Raw genomic sequence first — 15,410 nt, forward strand, 5'->3', positions numbered from 1 at the left:
TGACTTTATCATATAATCTCATCGTAAATCCAACAGACTTATTATAATTACTAATATTGAAGTCATATTTGTGTCCCTTTGTTATGCGTTTGTACTATAAACTTAACATATTTAGTTATAAACTAACATTTCAATCCCATATTATTTACAGTTCAATCAGGTAGACGTAGGATAAAGGACACAACTCTTAGAATCAATGGTACAGTAACACCTAAATAACATTTTTTATCATATGAATAATAGCAGAGGACGTCAGCTAGTTACCATTCGATACAAGTGAGAGGTTTGGCTTGTTCAAAACCAGGTTTAATCCACAATTTTTCCATCAGAAAATGTATATACAAAGTCAGGAGTATGAAAGTTGTTATCCATTCGTTTGATAAGGTTGTGCTTTTTGATTTTGCTATTTGGTTAGGGACTTACCATTTGAATTTTCCTCGGAGTTTTTAATTTTTAATTTTTTGTTATTTTATTTTTAACAAATACATCACTGTTTTAAAGAGTCATCTCTCCCAACCCAGAACTACCATATTGAAAAAAAAACATAACAAAATTGCACACGTACATTATATTTCCTGCAATACACAGACTCCCAGTGTATAAATGAAATGCCTTTTATCATTAATACGAATAATAACATAAATTGTATCATGTCAAATACTTCTTACATTTAACTTAATCATCGTTATATCTGATGACCGCTTCGTTTCATTTTGTATGTGTTCAACAAATTGGAAGTCATTTACTCCATTTTCATCTCTGTCTATTTCGTAATTGTCTTTCTTCAGAGTAGTGAAGAGATTACAAAAAGTCGATAGATTAACGACAATAGCACTTATAACCATAGCAACTCCTGCAAAGTAAAATCCTGATTGATAGTCGCCAACGATGTCCGTCACAAATCCTGTGAAAGAAAATTAAATAATGTGTAAATCTATTGAATACATATCATTTGAATAAATATGTTTTATACATGTAATTTAAGAAGTCAAAGTCTCTTGTGGAGAGTTGACTCATTAGCAATCATACCACATCTTCTTTTTTTATATTGAGAGTAGTTTAAAGTAAAAAATGCCGATTAATAAATTTTATTGTTGATAATCACAATGTGTGTTTACAAAACCTATTTTGTTAGTTCTTCCATTATAATTAAACAAATTTTCCCCATTATAAATACCTGCAATAGGTGGACCAACGAGAAATCCAAGACCTTGAAACAACAGAGCTAAACCACATGAGCTCGCCAGGTTCTCTACTCCAAGAAGGTCTACCAACATGACTGGCGTCAAAACGTTGTAGGAACCGGCAAATAATCCAAAAATACACGAATAAATCACAAAGTGCCAATATTCGCTAGCAAATCCACAGCACATGTTAGCAACACCACTTATGAAAATAGCGAACACATATAAGGTCTGTCGGTTCTTCTTAAAAATCTTGACGTCACATATTACACCGAACGTTATACGCCCGACTATATCTGCTATTCCAGTGATGGACAATAAAAAGGCTGCTTCTTTTGATTTAATATTGAATTGCATTGCCAATGCAGGTAACATAATAGATGCAGGTGAGTGACCAAGCGTTGCTAACATGACAGATATACAGAAACAAATAAAACGCTGATTCGACAGTAATGTGTAATCTAAATAGCTTTTTAAAGTTTTGTTTTCATTATTATTTGATTGTCGATACTTTGTATCAATTAAAGAGTTATTTGTTGTGATTTTATTAGAAATTCCATTTGGTGTCTTGTGTGGAATCTCGCAGTCAGCAGCCATAGAGAAATCAGTAGATTCATCTATTACAAATACTTTATTTGTGATCCCTGTCAAACTGGATCCTTTGAGTTTGATATTCTGGGGGACAGGACGGAAGAAAGACCCACAAACACAAATGTTAAGCATAACACTGCTCATAATTAGCATTGTTCCTTGAAAACCGTATTTCCTCAAGAGAAATTCTAAAAGTGGTGCAAAGATAAACGTTCCTACTCCTGCCCCAGCCGTGGCAAGACCGTTAGCCAGCGATCTTCTTTTATCAAACCACCTCCCTACCATTATAATACTTGGAATGTTTGCCATTGACTTTCCAATACCTAAATGAATACATAGGACATATGTATATTGATTTATGTTAGTGATATCTAAGATCACATCTTTTGCTAAATAATCTGCAGACCATGATCCAAAATATAACGATATTCTAAACTTTTTAGTCACACGGTTTATTTCACCGATGTTTCATGATAATGTATTTTACATGAACAACACATTAAGTGTCAAGTGTGAGGCGAGAATTGTCTACCATTTAGGAGAATCATAGATTATTACCGCGCCTACTGCAGTGTGTTCGTGTTCATCAATCTTTATTTTTCTTTTAAGTGTTTCACATTTGTTGTAGTTGTATTTCTAGTTGTTTTTGTTTGCCGTAATATTTTTCTACCGAGTTCCGAAATTTGATTTTCTGTTTCTTTTTTTTGGAACAATGGCACATACGCCTAATTGGTATAAAGAGTTTTCGTTATAAACCAATATATAGGCACCATATGCATATAAACTGAAATTACCTGCTACAAGGCCGTAAGTTATAAACATATATTCTATTCTTGGCATAAATCCTGTTGTTATCCAACCAATGGATGTAATCACGCCACCGACTAAAGCCATTGAGCGACAGGAAAACCTTGTGCTCATCGCACTGGCAACAGGACCTAAAAAGTATTAAATGATTTGTTTACGGAAGACGTTTGTCATATACATGAACTTTGCAATAGGATTATATAATGACATTTGAATTGTAAACAGTACAGTATCAAAACGCATCAATAACGCAAGCTAAGGTTTTGAAGAAGATTTCTATTGAAAGTGTATGTATAGAAATGCACTTGTAGCGACACATGTCATCTTTTAATATCTCAAACACGACTCATTCAGATCATCGTTCTAGTGACAAAAGCAATATTACACATATACAGCCATGTTCAGTTCTCCTTAAAGACATTTTGGTTTTTGATGACACAGTACAACACTGTCGCATTTCAAAATGTGAGACCAAAGGCTGCAAAACTTGTGCTATTTTAATTACAGATGCTGAGTTCACTAGCAATTTGACCAAGAAGTCATATTTTACCAGAAGTTACGATGATCTGAATTGTAAATCGATAAATGTAGTCTACGGATTAGAGTGCAACCTTTGCGGATTGGTATACGTCGGTGAAACGAAAGGAAGGCTAAACAAACGTATGTGAGGTCATAGATCAGACATTAACCTCAATGCTAACGACATTCTATACCAGCATTTCAATCAGCTCGATCATTCCATCGTTTCTATGACAGTTCGCATTATCGAAAAGATATACCATAGCTCTAACAATCCTAATCTTTCAACGACTCTCCGTAGACAAAAAGAAGACTACTGGATTAGACAATTGGGAACTGCAACACCGTATGGCTGCAATGACAAAATTGATGGTATAGGTATTCTATCTAGTCCTTCGTGTAACTCGGTGAATGTGATGAATATTTTCAACTCGACTCCTCGACGTAGACGCAGTCATGGTCATCGTCATTATACATCACCTTCTCTGCATGATGTCTCTATTAATGACTTGCTGCCATTCATACAAAAGCCGTTAGGTATTCATCACATTCGCACGAAACTTTATTCATTACCCCTTTCAAAACTTCATTCTCTGTTCAATTTATGTTTGGAATCCACTGTTACAAACCCTCATTCAAACCAATACAAACTTCAAGCTATACTTTCGGATATTGCAAGTCACAGACTTTTCAAGCCAGTTCGCATTGGAAAAGATGAAAAAGAGAAAAGATCTTTTCTAATCTTTCCTTTGCCAACAAAGGTCTCGATGGCGTCAACCTAGGCAATATCCTTCATCATAAATTAGTTCAATCGAAAATACCTCCTTATTTCAAAGACCAGTCTGTACCAATAATTTCTTATACCTATACCAAACCTATTGCAACTAAAATTTTCAGTTACAAACGCGTTTTGCAGAATCTCGATATTGACGACTTCAAGTCTAAACCTCCTGATTGCACTTGTGCTAGTTCCCAATTCAAATACAATCCTGCTGGCCACGTTATTACCGGTGACCTTAACATTGTTAATAACACTTCTCTACGAAATGTGTTATCGAAAGGTCCGAAATATCGTGAGCCTAAATCCATCAATTGGAAATACAACTTTAAAATATTGATGGATTCAGTCGAGGATTATGCCAGGCAATGGGCTAAACGTGAAAAGGAAGACGTAGACACTCTATCCGAATGGATTAAGGCAGTGAGGTCGTTAATACAAATCAGAATTAAGAAACTGAATGGGTCCATCAATGCCCATGCTACGTCAATCTTTAAAGACCCAAATGTTGCTAAACACTTATCCGACCGCCATGATAAATATGTTGTTGTCCCCGCAGACAAAGCCCCAAATAACATCGTTTTTGTCTGTAAAAGTCACTACATTAATTGCTTGATAAACGAATTAGGTATAGACAATTCACTTGGAAACTCAACATATACCCTCACGACACTTACCAAAGAGGAAATCCTGGATAATCATAGGTCTGTTCTTTGTTCCTTTGGTATTTCAACCAAAGATGAAGAACTGGATCTTCCATCACTGTATTGGATACCTAAACTACATAAGTGTCCTTACAAACAACGGTATATTGCTGGGTCTTCCAAGTGCTCCACGAAACCTCTTTCTAAATTATTAACATCTATTTTATCAGCAATCAAAGACGGGCTTCAAAGTTATTGTGAAACTGCCTATTCTAGAGGTGGCGTGAATCAGATGTGGATACTTAAAAATTCCAAAGATCTTTTAGAGTACATACAATCTAACTCTCTTTCATCTTGTAACAGTATTAAAACATTTGACTTTTCTACTCTTTACACAAGTATTCCACATTCCAAACTAAAAGACAAATTGAAAGAGTTGGTATTACTTTGCTTCATAAAAAAGAATGGCCAACGTAGATACAAGTATCTTGTCTTAGGGAGGGATAAATCATACTTTGTAAAGAATCACTCTGATTCAAACAAAAAATTCTCTGAAACCGATATTATCAAGATGCTTGATTTCTTGATTGACAACATATTTGTAACGTTCGGAGGACATGTTTTTCAACAGACTGTCGGCATCCCAATGGGAACAAACTGTGCCCCTCTACTTGCCGACTTGTTTCTTTATTATTATGAGGCTGACTTCATGCAGGAACTTCTTAGGAAGAAAGAAAAGAAGTTAGCAATATCCTTTAACTCTACTTTCCGCTATATAGATGACGTTCTTTCACTAAACAATTCAAAATTTGGTGACTATGTGGAACGCATCTATCCCATCGAATTGGAGATAAAGGATACTACAGATACATTTAAGTCGGCTTCATATCTTGACTTACATCTAGAAATTGACAATGAGGGTCGGTTGAAAACAAAACTTTACGACAAAAGAGATGATTTCAGCTTTCCAATTGTGAACTTTCCATTTCTAAGTATCAACATTCCAGCAGCACCTGCATACGGGGTATATATCTCCCAATTGATACGATATTCCCGTGCTTGCATTTCCTATCATGATTTTCTTGATAGAGGGTTACTGCTCACAAGGAAGCTATTAAACCAAGAGTTCCAAGTGGTGAAGTTGAAATCATCCCTTCGTAAATTTTACGGACGCCATCACGAGTTGGTTGACCGTTATGGAATAACCGTTTCACAAATGATATCGGATATGTTCCTTACGTCGTAACTACAATCCCCTTCCCTTTCATGAATGTGACCTACCGAATTAGACTATTTACCGGATTTGTAATCACATAAGCAACACGACGGCTGCCACATGTAGAGCAGGATCTGCTTACCCTTCCGGAGCACCTGAGATCACCCCTAGTTTTTGTTGGGGTTCGTGTTGTTTATTCTTTAGTTTTCTATGTTGTGTCATGTGTACTATTGTTTTTCTGTTTTTCTGTTTGTCTTTTTTTCATTTTTAGCCATGGCGTTGTCAGTTTGTTTTAGATTTATGAGTTTGACTGTCCCTTTGGTATCTTTCGTCCCTCTTTTAATTACGAATACAACTCGAATGTACGTCAATAATAACATCAACGATACCAATAGTACTGCACTAGAGGCGCATTTCGTCAATAATGTTTATTAAATGATGGTCGCCTTATGTGCCTCCGATCACGAAGACTAGATACGTTGGTAGGTAGCGATACTCGAATCCATGGTACATTGTAGGTAGCGATACTCGAAGCCAAAATAGTTTAATGGAAGTGCCAAACCGAATATATTACGTTAAAGAGCGTTCAAAAATTGTTAGATGACAGTCATTTAAAATAATATACATTTAACGTTGCTATAATTGGAATTTGATAAATTAGAATAATATGTAACAATAAACCTCACTATCTCTATTATTTATACAATAAAGAAACATAACTTACTGAAAAGTAAACCCATTGCGTTAGCCACTGAACCAACCCAAGCTGTTTTACTTGCATTCTGATGGAATAAGTCCAACAATTCAACGTATAATACACCAAACGTAGTCACAGCACCGCCGATCAAAAGGTTCAGTAACACTGCACCTTTTATCAAATAAATATGTATGCATAATCAGTTAAAAAGTATTATTAGGTCGTAACGTTTCATTCCTACTTAAAATTGCATAATTGATTTTAAACGTGTTACTACACTCAACAGTCATCCGTAGATACGAATGTATTCCCTTTTCTTTATCTGTCTATTTCTCTCTGTATTCTGTGATTTGGTCGCCCTTTATTCTGATCTTTTTTACTATATATTATTTAAACCCAATTGAAATTGATATTCAATTTGATAACACTTTAGATCATCTGTATATCATTTCAAAATATTTAACTTTATATAAGTATTCTAACCTACGAGAACAATCCATCCCCATCCGCCGTCCGGAGCTTGTGCGTCTTCCTTTAAATCATGAGCTTCATCCTTCTTTTCACATGGCTTGGCCATACTCTGAAAATTATAGTAATGTGTACGACTAAATCACGAGTTATACAATATACCAGAGGGTTAAAAAAATACTTAACCAAATAAAGACAAGATTAAAAAACTGTTCATTACATCAAACCAAGAGTTGAGTACCATATTCAACAATTACATATGAGGAGACTTTAAGATGTTCCTCTAGAATTATCTTGTAAAAACCTGCAACTTATGTATTATTGGGTGCATACGTGACATTTTCGGTTATAGTCATCCTGTCAAAACCAGTAGGGAACTTAAATATAGATCGTGGGTATGCATATTTTCCAGCATATGTATGAACATCGCACAGTTATGTTGTGTTGTAAAGATTATTTTTAAACGCATATTTTTATATTATATTTAAATTAACAATATGAGGTTTGCTCATTATTGAAGGCCTTATTATAACTTATATGAGCTAATTCCTACGTCAGTTCATCTCCGTTTCTGTTGGATAGTTGTTAATTGACAATTATACCACATCTTCTTATTTGAATTTTACCAGATTACCATGTAGACTCATAAAGCAACTACATATGTAAGCACAGTCGCTCCTAAAATAGTTACTGGGATGAACTTAAAATTTGAAACGATAAACTAAATTTGAAATCGGTCATCAGGTATAGACCCCCTTAAAACGTGATTTTTTTATATATGCAATTGTATGTGTGATTCAACATAACACGGTATTTTACGTAACAGTGTGTTACATTCTTTATGCTTAGCATGCCTTATCATACTAGAAACATCAATTTGTCCAGGGTATACGATGCGTACTTCTTTTACTTTTTATGTCAAACATTTCTCGAGATGATCCTACCAAATGAGCAAAAATGAAAGTAATAAGCAACATTGTTCACTCAAGCTTAATATAACAGTCATAATGATTGAACTGATTGATAACTTTCAATGGTATTTGGAGAACAACAGTCAAAACAGTTTTCTTTCTTTTTCTAGTATTATTTCTTTTTTTGAAGAAGAAATAGTCGTAGGTCCATAACAAATATATCATGAGGTGTATTTTTTTTTCGTGAAAACTTGTTTAAGGTCAAATGACAGGGCATAGTCGTCTGAATTTGTTATGGGCTTCTGTTGTTTGTGGTTAAATGAATTGGGTAATTAAATACATGTAGTCTTTTCTACCAATGGATGAACATATTTTGTATAGCTAACTTTAACCATCAACTTGTTTTCTTGAATATGAAAAGTTACACGATAAATTCTATAACGAATCCGATACCTTCTATAAATTCATTTTTGTAAGCACAATCTCTGTAAAGTGTTATTTTCAACAAGGTAAATTGTTATATGAATACATGTATGTATGAGGTACAATGTGAATAAGAGAGAGTCTGGGTGTGAAACCGAACTCTACTATGAAACCACTTATCATATTTTGACGGTACAAAAGACAACAAAATAGGTTTTTGTCAATTGATAACTAAGTACTATATAGAAAGCCGTTATATTTATTTATTTCATTTAAAACATATAATTTACATGTGTGTGAATACATGTATGTGATATGAATTATATTAGAACAAAACGCATATGTTGAAAATAGATAAAACACAATATCCTATCATAATTACATAATGTCAAGTTTCACAAAACCTTGGCACATTTGCACAGGTGTCAATGAATATAGAAATTACTTTAAAAAGTCTTAGCATAAATGTTAAAAAAAAAATATGCAATTCAAAACAGTGTGTCTTTTGTCTTTACAGTAGGAATAAGAAAAGAAAAACATTTAACAAGGCTACATTTTCTTCGTAAAGTAACTGAACTTAAAATTTGGCATAGTAAATGCATTCTCAAATTAAATGAAAAATGTTATTCTTTAAAAAAAAAAAAATCTTATTTTGAAGGCCAATATTCTAATAAATATGTTAAACGGCACTTAAGTTATTTAAATATAAATATATCTTGCATGTACTAAATTTTCAGGATTTTCAGGGAAATGTAATGTTCCCAATTTGGAATGCATAACGCTACAGATTTTAACATTGCATAACCATTTATGTATGACATAACATTGTGAGTTTATGAATCTGTGTTGTCCATTATTGCAACTATTATTCAAATCATACAACTTATGAATTATAAAATATTTCATACAATAATTGATTGCTGAGATTTGCAATAATGAGAGAGAAAACTATTGTGAATCCTAAAGGTCTCTCCTTATAAAAGTAAATAATGCTTTAATACAAGTACAAAAAATGTAAAATGAAAATCACGCATCTTAGTGTTAACTACAAAACACAAAATTAATTTAACATGAAAGATTTCTACATCTAACTTATATTTCGAAAAACATTCCATTAATACAAATATTTCATGATTGAATTATGGTAAATATAAATAAATATCTTTTTCATTTAAACAACCTTAAGAGTTTTTATACAAATGTTCTTAGTTGTAAGACGGATAACGTGGTAAAACTTCACATTTTGCCGTTGATGTCAACTGTGTTCACGATTGGTGTAAATATCTCCTCGAGCACATTTTCTATATCTCTGTTCTGTATGGACTCTAGGATCTTTCTAAGCCAGGAATCGATACCATTTTGTCCACAGTAGAAAGGAATGTCAAGGTCTTTTCGAATAAAGTTGTACATTTTCATTGTGCCTGCAATAGAAAGTAAAGTATGAACTCACCAAAATGTAATATTCTATCAATAATTGCTTTCCAACAAAGAAGACATGCACATGCTATTTCATTGGATCTAGTTTGTCTTTCAAGTATAAGCCACACCATTAGAATGATTTATATATATTGTAGTTTGCATTGCGGTGTTGCCTGACATAGATGTCATTGTTTAATATAATCTAGTCGTTGGTTCCTCTTTTTACATTTACATATAATGGTCATTTCGGAATTTTAGCGTTTACTATGCTAATAGGTGGCGGTCGTAGTATGAGCTAGTTTTTATTCGGCATTCGTTGTTTGGTGGGTAGTTATCTAATTGGCTTACATACTCTATCGCCTTATTCATCGGGAAATATTACTCGTTGTTGAAAATTTAGTCGTTCCATTCATTTCTTACATTTTAATTGATGAGTTTGCAAATAAACCTCATTTCTTTGCATGTATAATATATTACTTTTATTTATAAGAACGGAAGTGGTCAACGTAAGACTGGTTGATAAATAAAGTTCAAATGATTTTGAATATTTTGACATTTTATAATTTTCCCTATAATATCATGATGAATTGTGTTGAAAAGTATCTTTACTGGTTTTTTTTTTATTTCAGTCACAGGTCGAAAGACCCACAAACCTCAAGCAACTCATAAATTAAAATACTAAAATTTGAAATACAAAAAAAAAATATAAAATATGACACTTACCTTGACCCATCTGTTTGGAGGCATCCAATTTTCCATTACAAGCAGAACTGTACAAGTCAGACAATCTCTTCGATAGACGATCGTTTGCTGCAAACTGGTCCCTTCCTGATTGGACATCCGCCTCCTTATCAGTCTTCTTTTTAGATGAAAACAACAATTCATACCATTCTATTTTATCTAACGTTGTCGCTAGATCCGGATATTCTTGTGTCATCGCCTCGACTTCTTTTAAAACGATGTTCCGGATATGACGTAGATCGACGGCTTGCGCAGTCAAAAGAAGTAAATTTGCTGTCATCATTTGTAAAATTTCCACTGCCTCTGAGGTGAATCGAGCGGAGACTAAAGCCATTGAGTTGATTGACTGGTTATGTGTTTCGGCACTTAACACATGATTACTCATAGGGTTGACAAAGTGATCGAGTTCAGACATGTAAGAGGCCATTGCTGTATCACAGCCTTTGAATCCGAAATCCACATTGATATCACATCCACTAAGATTCGGTGGCAATCCGAAATTCAGCTTTTCATTTACAACCTCTGAAAATTGAGCAAATTGGAGCTTCCCGCAAATTCCAAGTGCCTGTCGTGTTTGATCCATTGCGATAGACATGGTTTCTCCCTGGAAATTTGCTCCATGCAAAATTTTATCTGTACGATGATCAATAATGGGATTATCGTTGGCGCTGTTCAGTTCAATTGTTATTCTTCGGCATGATTCGTTTAGTGTCTCAGCAGCTGACCCAAGCCACTGTGCCGAACTTCTCAAACTGTAACGATCTTGCTTCAGAAAGCCATATTTATCTGGTAGGTTCATGTCTAAAGTCGTGATAGCTAGCTTGCTGTTTTCTAGAATTGACAGCATGTTACTTGCTATTTCTTTCTGACCTATATGCGGAAGACAGCTATGTATAAGAGGATGAAAGCTTTCCGTTCTTCCTTCCAAAGCTTCAATTGACAATCCAGTACATACTTGAGTAAGAAGTAGAAGCAGATTTGCGTCATACAGAGTTGGAGCTGAGAATCCGGCAGAGAATGAATCTGCATTAATTATTGCAAGTCCTTCCTTTGGTCCAAGGACAACTGGTGATATCCCTGCCTCTGCAAGAGCCTCTGGACAAGACATTATCTTCCCTCCTTTAGACACTTTCAAATCTTTTCTTCCAATTATTGCTGCTGCAATATAGCTTAGAGGCATCAGATCCCCACTGGCACTAACGGAACCACGAAGTGGAACTTCGGGAGCAATATCGGTATTTATTAGATCTGTCAGATTTGTGACAACCTCAGAACGAACTCCCGAGTATGCCTTTGAAAGACAATTTGCCCTTGTAACCATCGCAGCTCTGACCTTGTCGGTTGGAAACAACCGCCCCATTCCAGCATTAACATGACGAATCAGCGCTTTCTGTACGTCCTGAAATTCCCACGAACGAACATCGGCACTTCCACCAAACCCCGTGTTTATCCCATAAACGACGAGTCCCTTTTCTAACTTTTTTTTTAAGTATGCTGCATTTGCTTCTAGTTCTCCTAATGATTTCTTGCCAATATTTACTTTCAATTTTGGCTCAATACTGACTGCAAGGACTTCCGGTATCGTTAAATTAGTCCCATCGAGTGTAATTGTTTCAGGAATATTTTTCCTTTTTTGTATGAATGCTAAAGTTGTTCTTGCATGGGAATTTTCCATTTCTGTGACGTCGCAAAATAAAAGTACCTGCGTTATGGAAAAATAGTTTTACGATATTTATCAAAAATAAAACTACTAGTATATTGAAAAAAAGAAAATTCTTTTACAGGAAGTATCAACATACATGTACTTGTAAATTCAGCCTGAAATAATACTAGTAGAAGGATTTATTTGTCCTATGTTTATGAATTATAAGGGATCTTCAAACTAAAAATAAAATTATATGTTGTTTGTTTAATACATTTGTATCATAGTATAACAAATTGGTATTTGCATCTTCTCTGCAACCAAGGAGACACTGTGCAGTAAGTTCGGTCTTAATAAAAATAAACATGTGTAGGCGGCCAGGTTGACCATTATTTCTGCGTACTGCCAATATGTGGGCTAACACGTTTTAAATCCGACTTGTCGGTCAAGTTAAAATTAATACATGTTCATATAAATGAAAATGTTCTAGTCTTTAATATAAAAGTAATATTTGCCGCTAGATGTTTATACTATTCATCTGAAATGTAATATTTGCCACTGGACGTTCCTTTTATCAATCTGATTGCGTATTATTGTACATCAACTGTGTACAATGTCACTGAAATCGATATACACAAAAAAATACATTGAATTAATTATTATTCATAAATATTCTTTACATTTTATTGAACTAAACTATCATTCAAACTCAGTATAATTTATAATATAAAAGAATTTACACCCGACTTATTTTCATGCTCAATTCATTCAATTATTATTAAAAAAAAAAAAAAAAAAAAATTGCGTAAAACATAGTTAATAATACACCGCGCTTGTTAAGAGCATTAACCAAAATGATCAAAGACTAGATCGACGCCATACAATTTGGTAAGCGTTCACGAAATTGATTAATAAAGGCAACAGTAGTATACCGCTGTTCAAAACTCATAAATCCATGGACAAAAAACAAAATCGGGGTAACAAACTAAAACCGAGGGAAACGCATTAAATATAAGAGGAGAACAACGACATAACACCGAAACGTAACACACACAGAAACGGACCAAGCATCAGACAAAACACCACGAGAATAACAAATATAACATGAAAACCAAATACATGAATTTGGGATAGACAAGTACCGTGCCACGTCTTATCTCAATTTCTCAAAAATAAGAGAAAACACAAACGACTCAACGTTAAAATGCAACACACACAGAAACGAACAATAATATAACAATGGCCATCTTCCTGACTTGGTACAGGACACTTTTAAAGGGGTAGGATTAAGCGCTTTCTGTTAAAAATCCAGTGGCAAATATTTCAGGCATTTTCAGTATGAAAACAAGTTACTGCGTAATAAAAAAATCTCTACAAGGAAAGTCGAACAGTGTGTGGGAAATTTGGACTGCTTTTGGAAAATGTTAAATACGCACAGCATTAAAATTTTGCATTTTAAAAGGCCAACTCCAAAATTCGAACGGGAAGTATGATGGACATTTGGACTGCGATTTGAATTAAGACTATAGCAATTACCTTTGCCTTTCAAAAAAAAAACTCCGAAGACACCAGAGAGTTTTTTCATTCAGTAACAGATCTACGGAATGTGGAGAAAATTTATGTATTTATTAGAATCTAGAATTGCAAAAACCTCAAAATTGACCCCTGAATTTGTCTTTTAAAAACAATTTGCCCTCGTAATAATTATATTCCTAACCTTATCGGATATAAAGAGTTGTCTAACTCCATCCTTATTTAGATAAACTAGCTTTTTCTGAACGTCCAAAACTGAGCTTATGATTATATAATGTGCACACCGCGTAGTAATCTGCACTAGACATTCAAGTTTTATGTAAAAAATTAGATCGTAGGTATAGCCGGAAAGCTTAATACTTAAACATACAAACATTTGAGTTACTGCTATTAAGGAAATCATAAAAATCTCTTCGTGAAATTCTAGCGGTAAATATGGTTATCTTTGAAGAATCCTTAAAATAACTATTCCAAATGTATTACTCAACATTTCATTTGTTTTTTTGCTTTTTATAATCTGCACCTATTTGAAACCTCCATCAGTATGCGTTTATAACGTAAGTAAAAGAAGCATCATTATTTGTTATGGAACTTATAATCAACAATGTAGGAAAAAATAAGTGAATATAGACATTCAAACAGTTTAAAAAAAACATAGTATACAGTAATAAATATTATTTACATTTTATAAAAGCATATTTCATAGCGTATTTATACCTAACGCTTCCGTTTTTTCGGAGTTCGGAAAATCAGAGGGTACATTTCAAACATTACCTGATGATATCAACAAAATGCTTACATGTGTATAGATTTGAATCGTAATGGGTATAACGAATACAGTTTCTGCTCCGTAGATTATACGTAAACATTTAAGGACTGACTTGGCTATTAGAGTAATCAAAGACACACGTCTTTTTTTAAACAATATTAAAATGTAATATTTTCAATAGTGTATGTTACATATAGATATAGGAAGATGTGGTATCACTATGAGTGCCAATGAGACAACTCTCCATCCAAGTCACAATTTCGAAAAGTAAACCATGAATTGATCAGAAACTAAAATTATCTCAAAGACTGTCTTCAATCAAAGAAAGAATAAAAATAATGAAAACAGAAATATTTATGTTTCCATATTATTATATCAGTAGATCAATGTGTGGGTGAAAATCCACCCCCGACACTACTAAATATACCACAAAGACGCCAGGGGTCATAATATTCTATGAAATTTCATTACAAATGTCAATAATTCGCATAAAATAAGGTGATACCATTATGATTGTCAATGAGACAATTACTATTCCCAAGAGTTCAAATGAAGAAGTAGGGGGGGAAAATAAAAGTTATTTTAAAGTTTCTAAAAAGACCAATTCAACATGGAAAACAGAAGATTTGTCATTATCAAACATTTTCTTCGTGAACAAAAAGGGCTTACATTTCAAGAAGTGTGTGTTAACTTAATCGATGATGCAAATACTCAATACTTGATAATCATACCCTGACGGAATTTAAATTTAAATTGCAACACTTGAGTTTTTAAAGCTTAAAGCTGGAAAGTTTATGAACAGCTAAGACGCATAGTATCGATATATCCTATCATACAATACCTTTTTAGTAATTATGATTATTGTTACTCTCTGAGTCCTGGACAAGATATACTTGGCTATGTTCTTTCACTCTTGTCAAGCTCCTTTATATATAGCTGCGATGTTAGTTATGCAACGTTGTACTCATTTGAAATAAATCTTAAACGTTTACGAGCGATTACGTGTATCTGAACTTGTACCAGGATCTTGTGTACAGAGATCAAAAGCCTCAAACCTTTGGGATATAC

The 15,410-nt window shown here is 33.8% G+C and overlaps 1 protein-coding gene across 2 annotated transcripts; it reads right to left on the reverse strand.

Annotated features, from left to right (window-relative positions):
- Nucleotides 1-553: 553 nt before the first annotated feature.
- Nucleotides 554-15,352, reverse strand: LOC139489183 (uncharacterized). 2 transcript variants are annotated; one of them, XM_071275363.1, is made up of 6 exons: nucleotides 15,184-15,282; nucleotides 6,920-7,016; nucleotides 6,464-6,607; nucleotides 2,570-2,713; nucleotides 1,178-2,098; nucleotides 554-904 (listed from the first exon to the last, which is right to left on the reverse strand). In XM_071275363.1, exons 2-6 carry the CDS (start codon nucleotides 7,011-7,013, stop codon nucleotides 654-656), a joined length of 1,554 nt encoding a protein of 517 aa, XP_071131464.1. In that variant the 5' UTR covers nucleotides 7,014-7,016; nucleotides 15,184-15,282; the 3' UTR covers nucleotides 554-653. The 2 variants fall into 2 exon arrangements, with proteins under 2 accessions (XP_071131464.1, XP_071131463.1); XM_071275362.1 differs by lacking the exons at nucleotides 554-904; nucleotides 1,178-2,098; nucleotides 2,570-2,713; nucleotides 6,464-6,607; nucleotides 6,920-7,016 and adding exons at nucleotides 8,482-9,659; nucleotides 10,381-12,100 and having other exon boundaries at nucleotides 15,184-15,352.
- Nucleotides 15,353-15,410: the final 58 nt, after the last annotated feature.

Source organism: Mytilus edulis, chromosome 9 (assembly GCF_963676685.1).
Source record: "Mytilus edulis chromosome 9, xbMytEdul2.2, whole genome shotgun sequence".
In the NCBI taxonomy this organism is placed as follows: Eukaryota; Metazoa; Mollusca; class Bivalvia; order Mytilida; family Mytilidae; genus Mytilus; species Mytilus edulis.